The sequence below is a fragment of the Callithrix jacchus genome, chromosome 13 (genome assembly GCF_049354715.1).
Source record: "Callithrix jacchus isolate 240 chromosome 13, calJac240_pri, whole genome shotgun sequence".
Classification (NCBI taxonomy): domain Eukaryota; kingdom Metazoa; phylum Chordata; class Mammalia; order Primates; family Cebidae; genus Callithrix; species Callithrix jacchus.
Genome location: NC_133514.1, coordinates 121,417,712 through 121,439,692, shown reverse-complemented (window position 1 = coordinate 121,439,692; position 21,981 = coordinate 121,417,712). Strand labels below are relative to the sequence as shown.

The following is a 21,981-nucleotide window of genomic DNA, read 5'->3' as shown; positions in this document are numbered from 1 at the left end:
CGAATTCTACAGAATGGCATAAAAACCGTATTACAAACCTAGAGATTAAGCATCTGCTTTTAAAACACATTCAAATTAAATAAAGAAAAGATCAACCTAAAAGCATGACTCAAACATCTGGCGTTTGCAGTAAAGAGATAAAGCATGCAAGTAACTGGAGTTAACCTCTAAATACTGCACTCCAGGAAGCACACAGTAACTACTTCCACACCTACAGAGAAGACTCATCTCAATTGTTCTTTGCTCCCGTTGCCATTCTAGGCAGGGTTCCCCATCCCGTTTATCAGTGTTTGCTCCCATTCATCAATTTCATTCAGAATCACACTAGGAATCGATGCCACCCAGGCCCAGGGTGGCTCTGGGGAGTGCCTGACATGAGCTCGTGCTCATCTGACAGAACCAGTGCATGAAAATTACTGGCCGGATGTAGCTCCTCCCTACCTCAGCAGCCAAGGTCAGCCATAACTGAGCTCCTGGACTTTCCGTGTCTAGAGGACGACATGGTCTCAGCTCAGTCAGCTCAACACAAGGGACACAGAGCGTGCGCTCATATATTTACCCAATATTTATTGAACATCTAATACATGGAAAGCACTACTCTAGTTACCAAGTTTCCTACTGACCTTAACAGTGTTAAGTGACAGTTTAACAAGACAGACAATCAAATGTGAAACAGAAAAGAAAAGGTTCTAGAAGGACCTATTAATAGTATGGGGTCCAGCCTCAAAAATCCAAGAAGTCCAGCCTCAAAAATAACCAATAAAACTCACTGTTCACAATTTGGAGGATATGGCAAGTCCCATTCCAGAGACACAGTGGAAGCCCTCGAGGGACCTGTCATAGGAACATGCCTGTGTACATCGTACAGGAAGTAGAAGACAACCAACAACAGCCTCTATCAGGTCTTCTCAAAGTCTCCTCCATGAGGCAGGATGCTGCCTCCACAGGCATAATGCTCTTTTCTGTCACGAACCTCAAAGGCCGAAGGGCCAAGATGAGGGAGAACAATAAGGGCTGGTGAGGAGGGAGAAGGACAGCGATAACGTGGCAGGGAGAATGAGGCATGGGAGAGATTTAGCACCAGCACACTTCCCCCAAACTGCTACCACAGACTGTCAGGGGAGAAACAGACATACCTCTCCACAATAAGGAAGGAGCGATGGCATTTATCCCATACTATACTCCAAAGCTGCCCACAACTAGCCCTTGTTCAAAAAGTGTATGGAGTTATACATGTCCAATGGAAAGTCACTTCTTTCTCCCCCAGACAAGGGAAGGTTACTAATATTTACTAAGCATCTACTTAGGAGGTGCCAGTCATGGCCTATCTACAATATCTGATGTCCTGTGAGAAAGGAGGAAAAACTGTGCCTATTTTAGAGTCAGAGGTAAAGTATCCCAAGGTCTCCCAAGTGAGTGAAGAGTGCCATGATTAGGTCCATCTGACTCCAAATCCCTGTTATACAAGAACTTACAGCTCAGTCCCCCACCTCAGCACTTCAACCGGGAGCTGATTACTGAACAGTTCTAACTGCAGTATACAAATATCAAAAAAAAAGAGTGTATTTAGGTTGTTTGTTGTTTTGGTCATTTGTTTATTGTTATGGTCACTAGGCTGAACTACTACTGGGAAATCTATCCCCCTGCTCAGACTCTGCAGTCGCCAGGCTGAACTCCACTACCAAGTCTCCATTTTCCTTGGCCTTCCAGAGGTTGCTCCTGGCTCCATGTAAACCACTTTCTGGTCAATGTGACAGAGCGGTGGCCCCTCTGGAGTGGCAGCTGGGAAGACACCAGCTGCAGTCAGGGAGGAGTGACCAGGGCTGCAAGCGCCACTAAACTAGCAGGATCCCCATCCCCTTCCGAGTTGGCAGGTATGCATGTGCTCAGGGCAGTGCTGACATGCCCGGCACTCTGCTGGCTTGGCCCCCTCCAGAATTTGGGTACCAACAAGTGCAGAAGGGTGGCTTGGTTCAGGCTTGCAAGCACCCCTTGGCACAAACAGCCTGGGTGCCATCTCTGGCATGTTGATGGTGGGAGTCAGACAGTTTCTTGGGAAAAAAGTGAGCAGGTCCCCAGAGAAACCCCACCTTCACGCCAGTAACAACCTGAAGTCTGGGGGCCCAGCTGCCAGTTACAGGTGAAATCCACTGCCGGGAGGACTTCATTGATGACCATATAGCCAACCAGATGGTACCCTTTCCAGCCAGCCCACGGCTGCCCATGGACCAAGCAGCATGTACTTCCTCCCTTCTGAGCCTATAAAAAACCCAGCTTCAGCCAGACTTACACCAAAATTGGGACTACCAGCTGTGAAAAGGGGCTACTTACTCCAGGCCCCCTCTACTCTGAGGGCTGCATACTCCACGAGACAATCTGCCTGCGAATAGAACCTACCCACTCCAAGTCCCCTCTCTGCTAAGGGTTGCACACTTGATGGGATGAGCTGCCTGTTGATAAGAGCTACTGGGTCTCCTCTCCACAAAGAGCTGCTCTCATCAAAACGAACTGCCTGTGGAGAGGAGCTACCCACTTCGAGTCTCCTGAGAGCTGTACTGTTGCTCAGTAAAGCACCTCTTTGCCTTGCTTACCCTCCAGTTGTCTGTGTACTCGTTCTTCCCAGACACAGGACGAGAACTGGGGACCAGCTGAATGGCGGAAATGAAAGAGCTGTAACACAAACAGGGCTGAAACACGCCCTCCCACTGGCCACATTACAAGTAGTAAGGAGAGAAGAGCTGTGGCCCTTCAGGAAGCCCAGACCTAATGGCTCACTGAGCCAGAGCTGTGACATCCTCTTTGGGGCTCTGCGGTTCCTGGCGTCTCCAAGCCTCCTGGGGCCACCGTGTTTCCTGGTGCCCGCAGTGGAAACCGCTTACAGAGCGCCTGGTTCAGCCACAGCCTCGCACACAGCCAGCACCTGAAGCTGCCTGCCCTGCCACAGCTGGCATGACAGGCTGTGTGCAGGGGCCAGACCCTGCGCTCACTCACACACCCTTTGCTCACCCTCAGCATGGGATCCGCGCGAGTAGCACAATCTGAGCAAAGCCTGCTGGGCCAAGTAGGCAGAATGAGCCCTGCGGGTCTGAGCAAAACTCAGACAAAGGTGCCACCAGCCATAGAGGTTTCTGGCCCGAAAAACAACACCCCAAAGATCCTGTGACAAAAGGTGGTGCTTAAGCTGCCTTAGCTAGTTGGACTTCCACTCTTTACCACTGGCTGTGTGTGGCTTGGAGACCTCTCACGATTCAGGGAGTTCACAATTTTGTCTACGTTCAGTCAGGGATGGGTGGCTTGGAGGCCCTCTCGATTGACTCCTGGGACCATCACCTTGGGTGCGCAAACCACCTTCCAGCCCAACGGGGATGCCTGTGATGCCACATGTAAGCTCAGCATTGTGGGACTCACCATGGGGACAGAGGACCATGCATCATTTAGCCAGCTTAGAGGCTGTAGGTAAGCCTTTGGGTCAGTGAGCTCTGGCATCATGGAGGGCTGTTCATCACCCAGGGAGTCCTTTCACATTTGCCCTGAGTCCCACTCCAGCTGCTTGCAAGAGCAGCCTAGCACATGCAAACAGCCTCCCGGCCCCCCGGACAGGCTGATCCAGGACTCTCCACAAAGCATCCAGCTGGGCTGCTGTTTCTGCCCTGTGAACTGGTGGCCACCAAGCTCTCCAGTGTTCTCAACAACATCCTCAGAAATGAACTCTGGCAAGCTAGCTTTCAAACAAAGTCTATAGGTAAAGCTGTAGACATCTCAGTCCTTAAGGCCTATCTCTCTCACTGGGCAGAACCTCTGAAGCCCTGCGTTGGAGCTGGGGACAGGACAGCAGGCAGCTCTACCAGGAGTGACACTCGGCTTGTCAAGTGGGCCCTGGGGATGGGGTTGTAGTGTAGCCCCTCCAGCACTGTCAGCTCTGCCTTACAAGCTGCTGGGCTGGGACTCACTGGGATAGAATGCTCAGGAGCTCAGGTAGAGTCTAGAATTTAGTCCACTTTAGTTTACTTTTATGTTAGTGCCCTGGGCCAAGCCTGTCAGGAATTGGGCTTCTGCACATGGGTCTGGGGAAAATAGGAACTATGGCCAGCTCCTCCTGGCTGGGGCTGTAGCCATAGCTTAGGAAGTGCAAGAAGGCAGAGTCCCTTACTTTTTGGCTGCATGGACTTAGAGCAGAGCTCCTGCACATGGACTGGGGCACAAAGGAAGATAATAGGCATGGATCAGTTTCAGCAGACTCACAATCTGTTCCCACTGAGGAAGAAGGTCTCTGAAAAATATTAAAACAAGTATTCCTAAAGGTAAACAACTGAACAATTAAGGTTAATTTTAGAGATTCTCTTCAATGGGTAAAAAGCCCTCTATAGGTTTTCAACTAGGGACAATTTATATTTGGCAACTTCTAGGGACACTGTTGTTTTTCACACCTGGAAAGGAAGTAGGGGAATGCTACAGACTTCTGGTGGAATGAGGATAAGAATATTATCAACATCCAGCAGTTCAGAAGACAGACCCACCCACCACAACACAGACATACTGGGCCCAATGCACCAACAGTGCTAGAGGAGAGACCGCCTGCTCTGGAGGCTTCCATCCCAAAGCTGGCATAACAACACAGTAGGCAGAGGCGCTCAGAAGCTGACCACCAGCCCTGTAACTGACTACTCAATGCTCCCTTTCAAATAACTTTATCTTGTTACAACTCAGTTTTTTAAAATCTGTGTAAGACCTGCCTTGGAGTTATGTTGTAAAATTTCATGGAAAATATAAGAAAGCCTGTCATGAGTGTCATATACTGGGAACTCATATCATGGTAGTAGATCATGTAAGAATAGATCTTCACATGGCTTAGTCCAGCCCACCCTTTCCACAGAACATTATACACTAAAATGTCCACACAAATCCACAACCATAATGCCCTCATTTTCCCCTCTGAACCTCCTAAAAGTATTTATTTTCCCATTCCACTGAGCATTCTAGGGGTCTCATGTTAAATCATATGCTGTTTTTAAAACTGAGAGAAAAATGACATGTTATTACTGTTACTCAAGTACAGTTAAAAATACTAACCTTGCAGTAACTGATGTGATTTAAAGAGAGAGAAAGAATGAACTGTGGCAAAATCAGCAGTATGGCCAGCTTGACTTATTTCACAGAACTGTATCTAATAATTTTTTAACAAAGCACTTGCTACAACTGGTAACAGTTAAGGCTCAGCAAAAATGTATTATTAAACTGCTACTGAATACTTGATTTTATTTTATGCAATTGACAAGAGTTGACAGGAAAGGACAGGCTTAATGACAAATTAAGATCAACTTGTGTATGTGTCACACGGGAGGGTGCATCAGGTGTGCTGAAGTAACTGATGGGACATCGCTGGAGCACGAGTCTGTCATATCGCATAAGTCACCGTGCAATATTAGCAGACTTCCTACAACAGCTCACAAATCCAGCAGCTCTCAAAGCGATGGGATAGATTATATGCCTCACAAAGGAAAGACAGGCATTGACTTTGTATTTATAATACCAGATCGTTTGCCATTAAGCTTAATTTTTAAATCATTTATATGATTTAATGACTCTGCATGAAATTTTCAAGCTGGAAGCAAGACAAATAGCACTACAGAGATCATGTGGATGAGTACAGTGTCATTCAACCACCCCTCATCCCACTAACGAGTGACAGCTGAGGTGCTATAATATGTCCCAAACACTTAAAGTATAATGTCATCACTTAGGAGACAAGTGAAAAAGATACTGGCATTTATAAGAGATTGATGAACATTAGTTCTAAAGCATTAATTTCTCTCAATACCACTAAAGGAACTGTGTGCACTCTGGAGATATTTGATCTGAATTAAGAAAGTGATGAAGCAATTGATTAATTGGAATTTAAGCCATCAGTCACCAGATCAGTCAACATCTTCATTTACATTCTAAACAATCAGCTCACGGCCCAAAAGAATACTGTGTGTTAACACAGAGTCAATACGATGCCATGAGCAACTCACTACGCTGTACTGACAAGCACCCGCTGCCAGTGTTCAAGCTCAGATATGTTGGACACATTAACACTTAAGACTTCTATCATGTCTAAGATGTAAAATATTCTCACTATTATGAAGAATATATTATAAAGTGTTTTCAAACCAAAACTAAAAAGCAATACAATAATATTGAAAGTGTTAGTAAATACCAATATTCAGTAAATTTGTGGTCAACTAAAAACTAGGCAATGAGAAAACTTTAATTACTTAAGAATCATACAAACACAATTTCTAAAACTAAGAATTCTTAACGAAAAGCAGTATTATAACACAAATTTTACACAGCTTGAAAGCTATTTGGTCTATTTTATAAGGAGAAGAAAAATAGCATGAAGAAACAATCTGACTTCTTAATACCTGCATTTGAGTAACTATCACTTTAGCAATTTAAATTTGACAGAAAAAATAAAACCAAGGATGAAAATAGAAGCATAGGTTAAAACAAACTACAGCAGGACCCTAACCCAACCCATCAGGAGTCTTCCAGGGATATGTAAACAAGTAAAAATCCAGCATACCCATGCATTGCATACATTTTTCTGAGGAACGAGATGATAATTCTTAAGATTCTCAAAGAGATCCATGACCTTCAAAATATGAAGTATCACTCCACTACAAAGAGTAATGAATTCTCCCTACAACATGGAATGTACGACAAAATTAGAGAGTAATGTTTTAAAACATCATCAATTTGAAAGTGTTATTTATCCTAGGTTAACACAATAGAGCATCTCATTTTACTAATGTTGTAATATTCTGTTTATGTTTTTCTCTCTTACTATGGCTTAACAATGATGCAATGAAAAGATTGTTAAGAAGTTGAGGAAGATTTTCCAAAACTGCTATTAGTGACTGGGCTCAGTGGTTTACACCTATAATATCAGGACTTTGAGAGGCCAAGGGAGGCGGATCGCTTGAGGTCAGGAGTACAAGACCAGCCTGGCCAATATGATAAAACCCTATCTCTACTAAAAATATAAAATCAGCCAGCCAGGCATGGTGGCGTGCCTGGAGTCCCAGCTACTCAGAAGGTAAAGGCAGGAGAATCACTGGAACCTGGGAGGTGGAGGTTGCAGTGAGCCAAGATCGCACCACTGCACTCTAGCCTGGGCAACAAAGCGAGACCCCCTCCAAAAAGAAAACATACACACACACACACACACACACATACAATTGCTATTAGTCATATAATCGTAAGCGAAGCATTTACATTTTCCAGCCCTGGGATTCCTTTTTTGAAAAGTGAACGTTTCTAAACATCTTTCAGCTTTAAACTGCTTGACTCTGTTCATAATTTTTCTTCTAACAATCTACATAATCTTTTCCTTTTCATTAATTACCCAAAACTGCTTCCATATTTGGAATAGTATCTTCCATATATTTCTATTACATTGTTAAAAGGCCAATTCATACCAAAGAGCAAAGAGCATCTCCCAAATGAAAGCGTTTTGTGATTCGTTACACTGAGTACATATTTGTGAAACGGGACAAATCGATGGTAAGTAAGTAGGTGAAGCAAGCAGGACGGCAGTATAAACCCTGAAAATACACTTCTGCATAACTGCCATGAGAAGCAAGCAGGACGGCAGTATAAACCCCTGAAAATACACTTCTGCATAACTGCCATGAGAAGACCAATGAAAACTGCCAAAAGCAACTTTTTCAGAACTCCAAAACATAACCAAAGACTTGAAAGAATTCCACGAGCATTTATTCAACAGAAACATTAAACCTAGCTAAGAGTGAGCTGTGTTATTTAGAATCCATGGGGCAATCACTAACAAAGTAATTTTTTAAGTGTGTCATAATAGAAATGATGGGGAATTAAAACAGCCATTAGAAAATATTTAAAACGAAGGCAGTAATGGAGCAACAGACACACACAAAAATATCAGAAGACACAGAACACAAAGCAAAACTGCAGACGTAAGTTCTGCATTCTCAGTAATTATACCAAATGGAAATGGATTAAAGGTTCCAATCAGCGAGCAGAGACCGATGGAACCTTTTGACTGTGCCACCTACTACCCATCAGGCTCTGATGTATAATCAGATGCTATAAAGCCATGAATGAAGTTACAGTTTCCCAGGAAGAAATGCAGATCACAAACTGAGGTGTGCTCACGACAGGATCCTGAGAAATGTCACTTAGATTTCACAGAGAAAGGGGATGTAGAATGAGGTCATGACAAAAACGTCTTATTCAAAAGGTCTGGCTGTTAAACAAAGGTCAGAGATGGGGTGGCACCTAAATAGCTAAGCTGGGTCACTGTGGGCCAGGGGTGGTCTTCGCTGACTGGGTAGAGACATGCTTCAATGCCTATAGGAAGAAGGAATGGAGCGGTAGCTGAAAGCAGCGGGACTGGTGGGAGGGTTGATGGCTGAGAGTGAATGAACAGGTGGTAAAGGCAGAAAGGAGAAACACTAAGAAAGTTGGAATGACCACCGTCAAGAACGGGCCTTGTCATCGGAGACAATGTGGCTTACACAGTGAACTCTACTGATTCACAGAGCTCCAGTCAGGTGCCTGTGTGGTCTTCTCAGCTGGAGCTCTACAGCCAGGTATGAGAGAAGAGACAGTGAAGGGACAGATGTAGGTCTGCAGGGCTGATCAAGCAGGGTAACAGGCAAAGGGAGTTCACCCGGATGAAGATCATAATAATTAGCAAGTGGACATACCTGATAAGATTTTAAATGGGTAGATTTTGCTGGATGTAAATTTTGCTAAATAATACTGTATTTTTTTTAAAGCACAGATTGACAGAAAATGAAAAATCATAATGCAATTATATGCTGTCTACGAGACACATACTTAGGGTTCAAAGACACAAATAAGTTGAAAGTAACCACAGAAAAAGGTGCAAACAGTAAGCAAAAGAGAGGTGGCATGGCGGAAGATGTTTTATAAAGATAAAAGGGTCGATCTGCCAAGAAACAAATGTATTTACATATAACAGCAGAACTTCAAATACATGAATCAAAATCTGACAGATTAGAAGGAAAAATAGATACAGTCACAGAAATAGTGACAAACTTCAGTACTGTACTTTCAATAATAGATAGGACAACGAGGTAGAAGATGAAAAAAAGAGGAAGATTTGAACAACGCTGCAGACCAATGAGAACAAAACCTACAGAACATTCCACTCAAAGAATGTAGACTTTTCTCAAGTGCATGCAGAATGTTCTCAAGGACACCCAACATGCTGGACGTCTCACAAATGTGAATAAAACTTAAAAGGACGGAAATCACAAAAAGTCTGTTCTCCAGCTACAATAGAATCAAATCAGATAAATAACAGAAGGAAATATGAAAAAATTATAAATATGTGGAAATTCATATTCACTAATAAATAATGAATCAGGCCAGATAAGGTGACTCACACCTGTAATCCCAGTGCTGTGGGAGGCTGAGGTGGGAGGATCATGAGAGACCAGGATGTCAAGACCAGCCTGGGCAGCACAGCAACAGATACAGCCTGTCTCTACAACACAATTTAAAAATTGCCCAGGTGTGGTGGTATGTGCCTGTATGCCTAGCTACCTGGGAGGCTGAGGCAGGAGAACTGCTTAAGCCCAGGAGTTGAAGGTTACAGTGATTATCACAATGAACTATAATCATGTCACTGCACTCCAGCCTGGGTAACAAAGCAAGGCCCTGTCTCTATAAAAACAATATAAAAACTAAAAATAAATAAATAAATAAGCAATAAATCAATGAAGAAATTAGGAAATAATTTTGAGATGTATGAAAACAAAATACAGCATACCAAACTTCATGAAATGCAGCACAAATAGTACTTAGATGGAAACTGTTAGTTATAAGCACCTGTACTAAAAAAGAAGACCCTTAAATCAATAATCTAACTTTCCACCTTAAATAATCTATAAAAAGGAGATTAAGCAGAAAACAAGTGGAAGGAAGGAAACAATAAAAAATAGAAACCAATACATGAAATAAAGAACAGAAAAACAATTGAGAAAAATCATTAAAACCAAAAGCTCGTTATTTTAAAAGATCAAAATTGATGAACCTTTAAGCTAGAGTGACCAAGGAAAAAAGAGAGAAGAGTTCAATTACTAAAATTAAGAAAAAAGGAGGCTACATTACCATCAACATTACAGAAATAAAAAGAACTATAAGGAAATCCTAAAAACAACTGCATGACAACAAATTAGATAACCTACATAAAGTGGACAAATTCTGAAAGACACAAGCTACCAAAACCAACTCAGAAAGAAATAGACAATCCAAATAATCCTGTAACAAGTAAAGAAACTGAATTAGTAATTTTTTTAAAATTAAAGTCTAGTCCCAGAGGGATTCATAGGTGAATTCTATCAAACACTTAACAAAGAATAATAATTCTTCACAAACTCTTCCAAAAAAATAGAACTCTTCTTAACTCATTCTACTCAGGTCAGTATTGCTCAGACACCAAAACAAAAATAACACAAGAAAAAAAACAAAAACTATAAGCTGATACATCTTTTTTTTTTGAGACGGAGTTTCACCCTCTCATCCAGGCTGGCGTGCAGTGGTGCGATCTTGGCTCACTATAACCTCTGCCTCCAGGGTTCAGGTGACTCTCTAGCCTCCGTGTCTGGAGTAGCTGGAATTATAGGCCTGCGCCATCATGCCTGGCTAATTTTTGTATCTTTTTTTTGTTTTTTAAGTAGAGATGGGGTCTTGCCATGTTGTCCAGGCTGGTCTCGAACGCCTAACCTCAAGTGATCCACCAGCCTCAGCCTCCCAAAGTGCTGGGACTACAGGTGTGAGCTACCTCGCCCAGCCCGATACATCCTTTGTAAATAAAGATGCAAAGCAAAGCCACTAGTGTAACAAAACACTAGCAAATCAAATCCAGCAACACACTACACATCCGTGATCAAGGGTTATCTATTTTGGCCTCAGCCTGTGGTTGAGGAGATGAGCCTTTCAGGGGACTGGAAGGCTTGCAGAGCTCTCCCACTCAGTAGTCTGTGTTGTGAAGCAAGGCACTCCAAGGTGAGTCATTCGCATGTGACAAACTATGAAGGCAGCCAACCCACTGGTCTGTAAAAGCACCTAAATGGCCTTATTACACTATCGTTGAGAGCAGAAATACTGGAAAAAGAGCACATTATACTCCAATATTGGCAAATGATGGCTTCAAAATATAAGCATTAACTCTTCAAAAGCAAATACTGCCACTTGCAAAGAGAATTAGTAAGAAGGCTTCCAGGATGAAGAGCAACTAGGATGAGAAGTCAATTAAGGAAACACTAGCTATTGTAAAAGACTAACCTTGCAAATGAAAGTACTTAACCATAGAAGTTTATTTCTCTTCCAGATAGAGTCCACTTGGTAATGGAAGAGAGGGGCTCTATTCCACTCATTCATTCAGGATGCGAGGCTGATGGAAGCTTTGCCATCTTTAACAAGCAGTTTCCAAGACTGCCCTAGTCATGACCATCTAACCAGCAACGGGGAAGAGTAGAGCAGGTGCCTGCAGGAGAAGTTAGGGGCAGGGCTAGATGTGGCATACAGACTTTTGGCTCTCCCTCTTTGGCCAGAGTTCAGTGACATGGGACCAGCTAACTGGGCAGGAAAGGGAGTCTAGCTGTGTTTCCAAGAGGAAAGGGAAATGGCTTCGAAAAGGAACCAGCCAGTCCCTGACACAGTTGGGAAAATAAAATCTCACATGAAACACCACATGATAAAGTAAACGTATCAAGTGTACAGAGGTCACTTGATTATTGGGTAGAGCTGAACTCCTGTTTATGGCAGAATTCGTCTCACGGTGTAAATAACCATAACTGTAACTGGTAGAAAGAGAAAACATTTTTCTTCTTTCTCATGACAAAAATGTCCCTTTTAAAAGTGTGTTGTTTATAAACAGAGAAAAATTATATCAGCAACTCTGAAATCTGATTTAGTCCTTTCTACAGTTTTCACACTAGAAATAATAAGACATTTGCTGAGTTTCTAATAAAAATCATGGCATGCTTAGTTTCCTATAAAAACTACTGTTTATTTATTCAATCATGTCAGGAACGTAGGGCACAAAGAAGCTCTAAATGTTACTCGATATACCTCCTCATTTCAGAGATGAAAACGTGTGTCCACTTGACAAGGTCACATAACTAGAAACTGTAGAAAAACTGTTGAAAATCAGGAAACCTGAGTTTGAGTCACTTTGGCCACACTAGGCTTCTAGCCAATGACTTCTTTTCCATCTTTGTATTTTTGAAAGCTCAGGTCATACAAACAGCATTTTCTTTGCAAAGTCCACGTCAACTTAATAGGCAAAATTATCTCTGCCCACATAGCCCCAAACGTTTCTGAGTATAGTACCTATACAATTAGGTTTATTACTAACTAGCAAGGGATGCATTTCCACCAGCAGACTATAAGCTCTGTGAAGGTTGCTCCCTTTTGTATCTTAAGCAACAATTAGTGCCTGGAACATATTAATAATAACTGGCAAATAAGTATGTGCTGAATTGATGAATAACACTGCAAATGCAAAATAGCCATCAAATTTTAAGTAACATCATCATTTAATTAGATGTCAGTATGAATATTATGAATTTGAATGAAAACACTCAATAAATACATAGGTCCTAACAGGATTATTTTTAAACAAACATATTACACAGCAAACATCCTTTTAAATATTGACAATTAAATACAATGTAGGTTAATGAATTCGAAATATTATCCAAAAAATTTTATAGGGTAATTTTTACTTTTAACTTTTACAATGAAAATTACACTACCAAAATACTAAATCATCAGCAATGTAATTGGAGTACATTTTCATAAAGTACTTCTTCATAAAGTAGCTTCATACGAAAATGTGAACTCTTTTTTCAGAGGTTTCATATGTTTATATTCAAAGTAAAATACCATTTCTACAGAATACTTCTCATTGCTGCAGCATATTAAAAACGTAAGGAAAATAGTTTTCACTTGTGTAGGTATCTGTAAACTTGTTTTTGCAATAATATTCAGAGAGATAAGTTTTCTTAAATGTAAAAATACCTGCTTTTTCTGAAGTCCTAAGAAACACCATGTCCGATGGAATTCTTTGATTCTGTAAAGAGCATTATAAAAGATTAATTATTTACATGCAGATTTATAAGTTAACACAATTCCATTCCCAAAGAAGAAACGGCTATGAAAACAACTAAAATAATATAATTCAAATTTTGCTGAACTAACACGATTTGTATATAAAAAAACTTAATATTTTAATTCACATTTTAGTTGAAATGCTAAGATTTTTTTCCCATTAGTGAGTCATATAATGACATGTAGTGGTGACTTTAAAAATGTTTCATGTGAGCCAGTCATGGTGGCTTATGTCTATAATCCCAGCACTTTGGAAGGCCAACATGGGAGGATCACTTGACCCCAGGAGTTTGAGACCAGCCTGGGTAACATGGCAAAACTCTACCTTTACAAAAAGTTTAAAAAGTAGCCAGTGTGGTGGCATGCCTGTGGTCTCAGCTACTTGGGAGGCTGAGGGTTGAGGATAGCTTGAGCCAGGAAGGTCAAGGCTGCAACGAACCATGTTCATGCCACTGCACCTCAGCCTAGGCAGTAGAGCGAGACTGTCAAAAAAAAAAAAAAGCTTTATATCTGAAAATACATTAAATATTGCCATTTGTATGCCCTCTGTCAGTTGGTACGTGTAAGCCAGCAGGTATTACCTTATAAAAAATAATGTCCTCCCTATTAGACTAAATGGCCCTAGAAAGTGAGGACTGTGGTCCTCCAATGCCCAACACAAAACAGAGCACATCATACACAAAACACTGCATAGATGTGAAAGAAGAACTAAACAAGCAAGCAAAAACTTTCATGACACAGAAAAACGCAAAGATATTTTATGGCATAGAAAAACTTTTACAAGTCACTAATCATTATCATTTAATCATTATCATTAATAGTTCTACCAATGAGGAAAGCTGCATCAGCCTAAAGAAAAAATACATAATTGTAATAAGAATACTTCACATACTGTCATGAATTACACATGATTTTTGAGACCTAAGTAAAGACTTATCTACCCATGCAAATAAATGGACTGTCAGTCAACACATAACAAAAACAAATGTTAAAGCTGAAAAACACTATGTTATTGGATAAAGCTACTTCTTTCTAACGCTAGGAAAAATAACTAATACTAGGATGAAACCAGTAAAAGATGTGCAAGAACTCTACACTAAAAACTATAAAATACTGTTGAGAGAAATTAAATGTGAGGATTAACTCTACAACTGAATAAAACTAGATTGAACTAGAGTAGTTAAGAAAAGATGTGATTACAAGAAGAATAGACATCCAAAAATAGGTCCACATATACATGGACACTATTTATGAGAAAGATGAAACTGCCAATCAATGAGGAAATAATGGTGTTTCCAATCAATAGCACTGAGAAAACTGAGCACCATCAGGGGATGATGTGAGACGATACCTGACCTCGACCTCAATGTGAACACAAAAATCTACCAGAATTACAGTTCTAAATGTGAAAGCCAAAACAATAAAATGACTAAAAGGAAAAAAAAAAAGTTCTTTCCCCATTGAATTGTCATCATTCACCAAACATTACAAGAATATTTTCATGACTTATTGGTAGGTAAGGATCCTTAATAAAGACCATCACCAACAAAAACTGTCTTTAAAAACTAACCTTCAATGAAAAGATTAATAAAACAGACTTCACTAAATTTAAGAATTTCTGTTCAACACAGCCTGCCAGGAAAGAAAAGGTATCTGCAACGCATATATAACTAACAAAGGACTCCAATCCAGAATACATACAGGCCTACAAACTGATAAAGAAGGAATCACTCAGAAGGGAAATGCCAAGAGATTTTACAAGTCTTGTCACATAAAAGAAAGACACACAAAATCCTATGAAAAAGTACTGGTTCTTATTAGAACATAAAAAAAGATGCATTCAAACCACTTCCACATATCATATCAGAAACGCTAACTTTAAAAGGCTGAAAATGTGCGTGTTGGCAAACACACCAAGGCACTGCTGATTGGAGTATAATTTGACACATCGCTTTGCAAAACCATGGGCAGGGTCTACCATAGCAGAACTGCATGCCCCAAAACAGCAGCACCACTCCTAGGCACACCTGCAACAGCAATATGTGGATGTGTGCACCAAGAAACATAGCCAAATATGACACACAAGCATCATTCATGATAGGCAAAACTTAGATGTAACCTAAAAACCCATCAACAGGGAAACAGATAAACACCACACTATGTTATACCAAAATGGGTGGGTGCCAACTACACAAAACGACATGGATGTATCTCGTAAAGAACATGGGGCCAAAAAAAGTGCCTGCCCTAACACACTCCCACCTTGGTACATTTTCTAGGCACTCTTGCCAAGAATCAATTAACCATAAATTCAGACTTTATTTCTGGACTCTCAATGCTAGTTCCACAGTCTTGATTACCATAAATCTGAATTTAAGTTTTGAAATAGTGAAATGTGAGTGTTCAAAATTTGTCCATCTTTTTCAAAATTGTTTTGGTTACTCTGAGTCCCTACAATATCCATATGAATTTTAGAATCAGCTTGTCAATTTCTGCAAAGATGTCAACCAGGATTTTGAGAGGGATAACATAAAACCTATAAGTCAATTTATGGAACAACATGTACTTCTAACCATGAGTATGGGCTGTCTTTAACATTTATTTTAGTCTGTTTAATATGTTTCAACAGTGATCATGGCTCATTGCGGTCTTGAATTCCCGGGACCACACAATCCGCCTGCCTCAGTCTCCCAAGCAGTTTTACAGCAGATATGTGCCACTGCACCTGGCTAATTCTTTACATTTTGGTCTGTGTTGTCCTGGCTGGTCTCAACTTCTTAGCTTTATATGTGATCCTCTCGCCTTGGCCTCCCAAAGTGCATCATGTGGGGCCCTTAGAAGTAGTTTTTTAAATTTCATATTCAGACTCTCTATGTCCTTATTCGGTCTTATTTTCTATGGAGCACTCATAAACAAACTAGATAATTTAAATAATTATTGGATACTCTTTGTTTCTTTTTCCTTGCCCTCAAGATGAAGGACACCACAAAAGCAAGGAGCCCTGTGTTCTCCTGACACTGCATGCCATGGTATGAATGCACAGCTGCTTCTCTGACTAGTCACCCACCTGGGATATGCGAACTTTCTGGAGTTGAGCTACTATAAATAATGTAGACAAAGACATTCCTGCACAGGCTTTTTTGTATCAACTTAAATTAACATTTCTCTGTGATAAAGGTGCAGGAGTGCAACTGCTGGGTAGTATGACAGTTACACAGGTTTTTTTTTTTTTAAAGAAACTATGTAGCAATTTTCCAGAATAATTATATTATTTATAGTTCCACAAGCAATATACAAGTGATCCGCTCCTTCACATTGTTTCCAACATTTTGTTTTGTCACCATGCTTTCATTGTAGCTGTACTGATGGATGCACACTGATACTTCACTGTTTTAATTTGCATTTCCTGATGACTAATGATGGTTGAATTTCCGTTCATGTGTTTATTTTTATTTTTGATATAGAGTCTCACTGTCCCCAGGCTGGAGTACAGTGGTGAGATCTCAACTCACTGTAACCTCCGCCCCAGGTTCAAGGAATTCTCCTGCCTCAGCTTCCCAAGTAGCTAGGGCTACAGGAGCGTGCCACCATGCCCAGCTAATTTTTGTATTTTTAATAAAGATAAGGTTTCACCATGTTGGCAAGGATGGTCTCAATCTCTTGACCTTATGATCTGCCCGCCTCAGCCTCTCAAAGTGCTGAGGTTACAGGTGTGAGTCACCGCACCCGGCCCAAGTGTTTATTTCCTATCTGTAAATCTTTGTCAAAATGTCTCTTGAACTCTTTTGCCCATTTTCTAATTAATATTTTTAAATATTGTTTTAAAAGTTTTTTTATATTCCAGATAGATATGTTTCTCGAATATATGCTTTTCAAGTATTTTCTCCCAATCTGTATCTTGTTTTTCATTGTATTCACATGGGTTTTCACAAAGCACACATTTTAAATTTTAATGATATGCAATTTATCAATCTTTTCTTTTACACATTATTCTTTTGGTATCAGGTCTAAGAAATATTTTCATAGCCCTAGATTCTAAATATTTTGTTTTTCTCCTAAAAGTTTTGCAGTTTAACATTTTACATTCCGTCCATGGTCTTTTTATTTTTTTTAACCTCTGGATGCCCAGCCCCATTTGAAAAGGCTGCCTTTTCTCCACTTACTTGTTTTTGTGCCTTTGTCTAATTCTGGTTTCTCTATAATGTTTTGTTAACCTTTGCTTCTACCCTTCTTCCACACTGTTAATTGATGTAACTATCCAACATGCCTTAACATCAGGAAGAGTGATTCTTCCCACTTGACTTTCCTTGTCAACGTTTAGCTATTCTACAGCCTGCGCCTTTCTGAATTCGTTTTAGAGTAAGATTATCTACATCTTCGAAAATAAGAAGAAAAACAACCTTGCTGAGATTTTGATAGGAATGGTATTGAGTATACAGAACAATTTGGGGAAAACTGGAATGTGTAATATTCCCATCCAAAGAGACAGTGGGTCTGTTTACTTATGTTTTCTTAGATTAATTTTATCAACACCTTGTAAGTCTCAGCATATATAAGATTTCATTTTCACAGGAATGAGTGAGAGTACTGCAATTTTAATTTCTGTGTCCATATGTTCATTATTATTATATAAAAATGAGGTTCATATTTGTGCATCGATCTTTTAACTTGACACCATGCTGAACTCACTAGTTCCAGGAGATTTCCTCTAGATCCTTTGGGATTTTCAACATGCATGTATATGTGTATGTTACACAGTTATGTCATCTGCAAATCGAGACTTTTTATTTCTTTTCTAATCTGTATGTCTTTTATTTTCTTTTCTTGCCTTACCAACTACAACTGCCAATTGAATAAGAGTAGTAACAGCAAACATCTTTGTCTTGTCCCCAGTCTGAGAGAGGAGGCATTCAGTCTTACACCATTAAGTATGATGTTGGCTACAGGCTTTCTGTCCATTTTTTTGAAACAAGATGTGGTTATTACCTCTCTAGTCCAACCTGCTCAGAGTTTTTATCATGAATGAGTGTTGGGTTAAGTCAAATGGTCTTCCTGCAACAACTGATTGTGTGATTTTTCTTTACTCTATTGATAGGGTAGATTACCGTTCTTGATTTTAGAATGCTGAGCCACATTTATATACCTGGAATAACCTGTACTGGGTTGTGATGTATTACTTATCTTTGTGTACTGCTGTTATCAATTCGTACGCTTTTTTCTTTTTTTTGAGACGGAGTTTCGCTCTTGTTACCCAGGCTAGAGTGCAATGGCGCGATCTCGGCTCACCGCAACCTCCGCCTCCTGGGTTCAGGCAATTCTCCTGCCTCAGCCTCCTGAGTAGCTGTGATTACAGGCACGCACCACCGTGTCCAGCTAATTTTTTGTATTTTTAGTAGAGACGGGGTTTCACCATGTTGACCAGGATGGTCTCGATCTCTTGACCTCGTGATCCACCCGCCTCGGCCTCCCAAAGTGCTGGGATTACAGGCATGAGCCACCGCGCCCGGCCTCGTACGCTTTTAAACAGATTTTTGTGTCTATATTCACGAGGGGTACTGGGCTGTAGTTTTCTTTTATTGTACTGTCTTTTTTCTGGTGTTGAGATAAAGATATTCCTGACCTCATAAAATTAGTTGGGTAGTGTACCATTCTCAATTATTTTCCAGAAACAACTGTGTGAAGTTGATGCTGAGTCTTCTCTAATTTTAAGGAATTCTCCAGTGAAAATATCTCAACCTAGATATTTCCTTCTTAGAGCTTTTAAATTACTAATTCAGCTTTTTTACTGGTTATAGGACTATTAATCTTGTCTATTTCATTTTGATTGAATTCTTATACTTTATGGTTTCAGAAGAATTTGTCCATTTCTTCTATTTATGAGCATCAAGGTGTTTGTAGCATTTTGTAACTGTCTTTTTAATGGCTGCAGGATCTATAGTGAAAGCCCCTATTTCATTACTGATACTGGTGATTTGGACATCACTCTTTTTATTTTGATCAGTCTTGCTTGCAAGAGGTTTATCAATTGTATTAACTTATCTAGAAGAACCAGCTTTTGTATGCACGAATTTTCTATCTTGTCTTCCTATTTTCCATTTTACTGACTTCCACTTGTGTCTTTACTACTCCCTTCCTTCTGCTCGCCTTGGTTTAACTTTGTTGCTTTCTCCTAGATTCTTGCAGGAGGGATGTGGATTACTGATCTGAGACCTCTGCTTGTTTCCACATAGCAGTTTCATGCTGTAGAGTTCCTCTCAGCACTGCCCTATACACATCCCACTTGTCCCAGAATGCTGATTTTTCACTTTTAATCAGCTGTATGTATTGTTTCCTGGTGACTTACAATTCATCCTATAAATTAATTCAAAGTGTGCTGTTTACTTTCCACGTTTTCGAGTTTTCCTGTTTCCTTTGTTACTGATTTTTAACAATTCTATTATAGTGAGAGAACACACTCAGTATGATTTCAATTCTTTTCCATTTGTGAGGTTTATTTCATGGTACAGAATATGGCTTATCTCGGTGAATATTCTACAGACACTTGAAATCAATGTGTACTCTCCTATCGACAGGTACAATGGTGTATGCATCCTAAGCAACTCCTGCTGGTTGGTCCTGTGCACATCTTCCACGTCACTGCTGGGCATCTGTGCACTACTTCTCTCCAGCACCTGGAGGGTGCTGCCGAAGTACCCACTTGTAACTGGACTTGTCGACTTTGTTCAGTGCTGACAGTTTCTGATTCGTGAATTTCATAGATCTGTTGTCTGGTGAGTACCAGTTTGGAATCACTGTACCTTCCTGATGGACTGATCTGTTCTTGTTATATAATGCCTCTTTTCGTCTCTAGTAATTTTCTTTCCTCTAAAGTACACTTTCTTGGACATTAATACAGTTCCTACTACTTTGGCGTGATTTTACATGCCACATATTTTTCTATCCTTTTACTTTCATCCTATCTATGACACTAAATTTGAAGGGACTTTCATGTAAACAACATAGAGATGGGCCTTGCTTTTTTGCTTTTTATCCATTCTGTCTCTTGATTGCTGTATTTAGACCATTAGAATGTATGTCTGCATTTTTTTATTTGTTTTCAGTTGGTCTCCTCTGATATTTAGTCCTGGGTTTCCAGTTTCTTCCTTCTTGTGTGTGACCTGAGCCCTTCTCAGGATTCCATCTTAGTTTACCCACACAGTCATGGAAGTAGGCAGATAAGAGCACTTTAGAATGAACTCCCGTAACACAGACACAGATATCCTGTGCACAGCCCTCATGCAGTTGGGGATGAGGCAGACGAGAGCACCCTGAATGTACTCACCCTACATGCAGACTGCACCTTCAGTCACATTCCATACCACCAGCAGCCCTGATGATTTCCACCTTGGACCGCTGATATTTATCTTACAGCTTCTTCCTATATTACCCTAAACTTTTCCTAAAACAGTAATGCTCTTTTACTTCTATTCACTTTCCCGCTAAAATCTTTTAACCACATGAATTGTATCCAGTAATTATGTGTAATATAACTACAGCTGGCCCTCTGTATCCATGGGTTCCACAGATGGGAATTCAACCAAGAATTGAGAGACAAGATTCAGGAAAAAAAATAAAAATAAAAACAAATAAAACAATAAAACACACAAAAAATGCATTATAACTCTTCAGATAGCATTTCCATTGTATTAAGTACTATAAATAATCTAAAGATGATTTAAAGCAGAGGTCCCTATCCCCAGGCCTTTTAAGAATGGGGCTCCACAGCAGAAGGTGAGTCGAGAGCACTGCTCCTGTCGGATCAGCAACAGCATTAGACTCTCACAGGAGCAAGAACCCTATTGTGAACTGCCCATGCAATGGACCTAGGTTGCATGCTCCTTATGAGAATCTAATGCCTGATGATCTGAGGTAGAACAGTTTCATTCCAAAACCAAGCCCACAGAACCCTGGTCCATGGAAAAAATTGTCTGCCATAAAACTGGTTCCTGGTGCTGGAAAGGCTGGGACTACTGATTTAAAGTATACAAGGTTTATTTATGAATAGACTATGGAATGTTATGTAAGAAATTTGAGCATCAGTGGATGCTGGTATTCTTGGTGGGGTCCTGGAACTACTCTCTCAAGGATACTAAGGGATGATTACCTCTGAAGAAGGAAGTTCTGAAAACTGAAGCACAGTATTATAAACAGGTTCTAATAAAATTCTGTGATGACATAAAATAATCTCGATAATACAACATTAAGCAGTTAACACTTCTTGTTTCAGAAAAAAATTAATTTGCCTGCACACACTGAAATATACTTTAGCAAAACAGAATATACAAAAATCTAGATTCTTCTTCATATACACCAAATCTTACACAGGATATTATAATTTAAAATACACGTCTCAAACAATTTCTTTCAAATTCAGAAGTTACTTGCAATCCAGCTAACCATTAATAACTAATAAACATAGGTCTAAAATATATTAAAAATTCATCAACCTTTTCCACTATGATGAGGTCTCCAACTTGTATGTCTGAACTCTTAACCTGCACTTTACCTAAAAAAAAAAAAGAAGTACAATCAGCTCCAGGCAACAATAGCACACCCAATTGAACTTTCAATGAAAAAATGACTTTAGAAATAAGCTGCAGAAAAAAATACTTCAGAAATTTCCATATACTTACACTTTCAGACAGTCACTAATAATTGACTTCTCTTAGTAAACTTCCAAACACAAATAATTATTTATCTCCCAATAAAAATATAGAGGGAGAATCTCTTCACAGCAATTTAAAAGGGGTTTCCACTCAGAAAGTTATTCCCATG

The 21,981-nt window shown here is 40.0% G+C and overlaps 1 protein-coding gene across 15 annotated transcripts in view; it reads right to left on the bottom strand.

Moving 5' to 3' along the window:
• The window catches only part of ATP9B (ATPase phospholipid transporting 9B), a 280,109-nt gene that overhangs the window by 202,193 nt on the left and 55,935 nt on the right, over window positions 1-21,981 (bottom strand). For 14 of the 15 annotated variants that reach the window (XR_013525960.1, XM_035271402.3, XM_035271403.3 and 11 more), the window contains exons 6-7: window positions 21,654-21,712; window positions 13,078-13,129 (exon numbers count right to left, since the gene is read on the bottom strand). Coding sequence is in view for 11 of the 15 variants with exons in the window: in XM_035271402.3 (XP_035127293.3) it covers window positions 13,078-13,129; window positions 21,654-21,712 (111 nt within the window). In the remaining 4 variants the exon portion in view is untranslated. Of the gene's footprint in view, window positions 1-13,077; window positions 13,130-13,492; window positions 13,619-21,653; window positions 21,713-21,981 lie in introns of those variants that run through there. The other variant, XM_078348290.1, reaches the window with a different exon arrangement.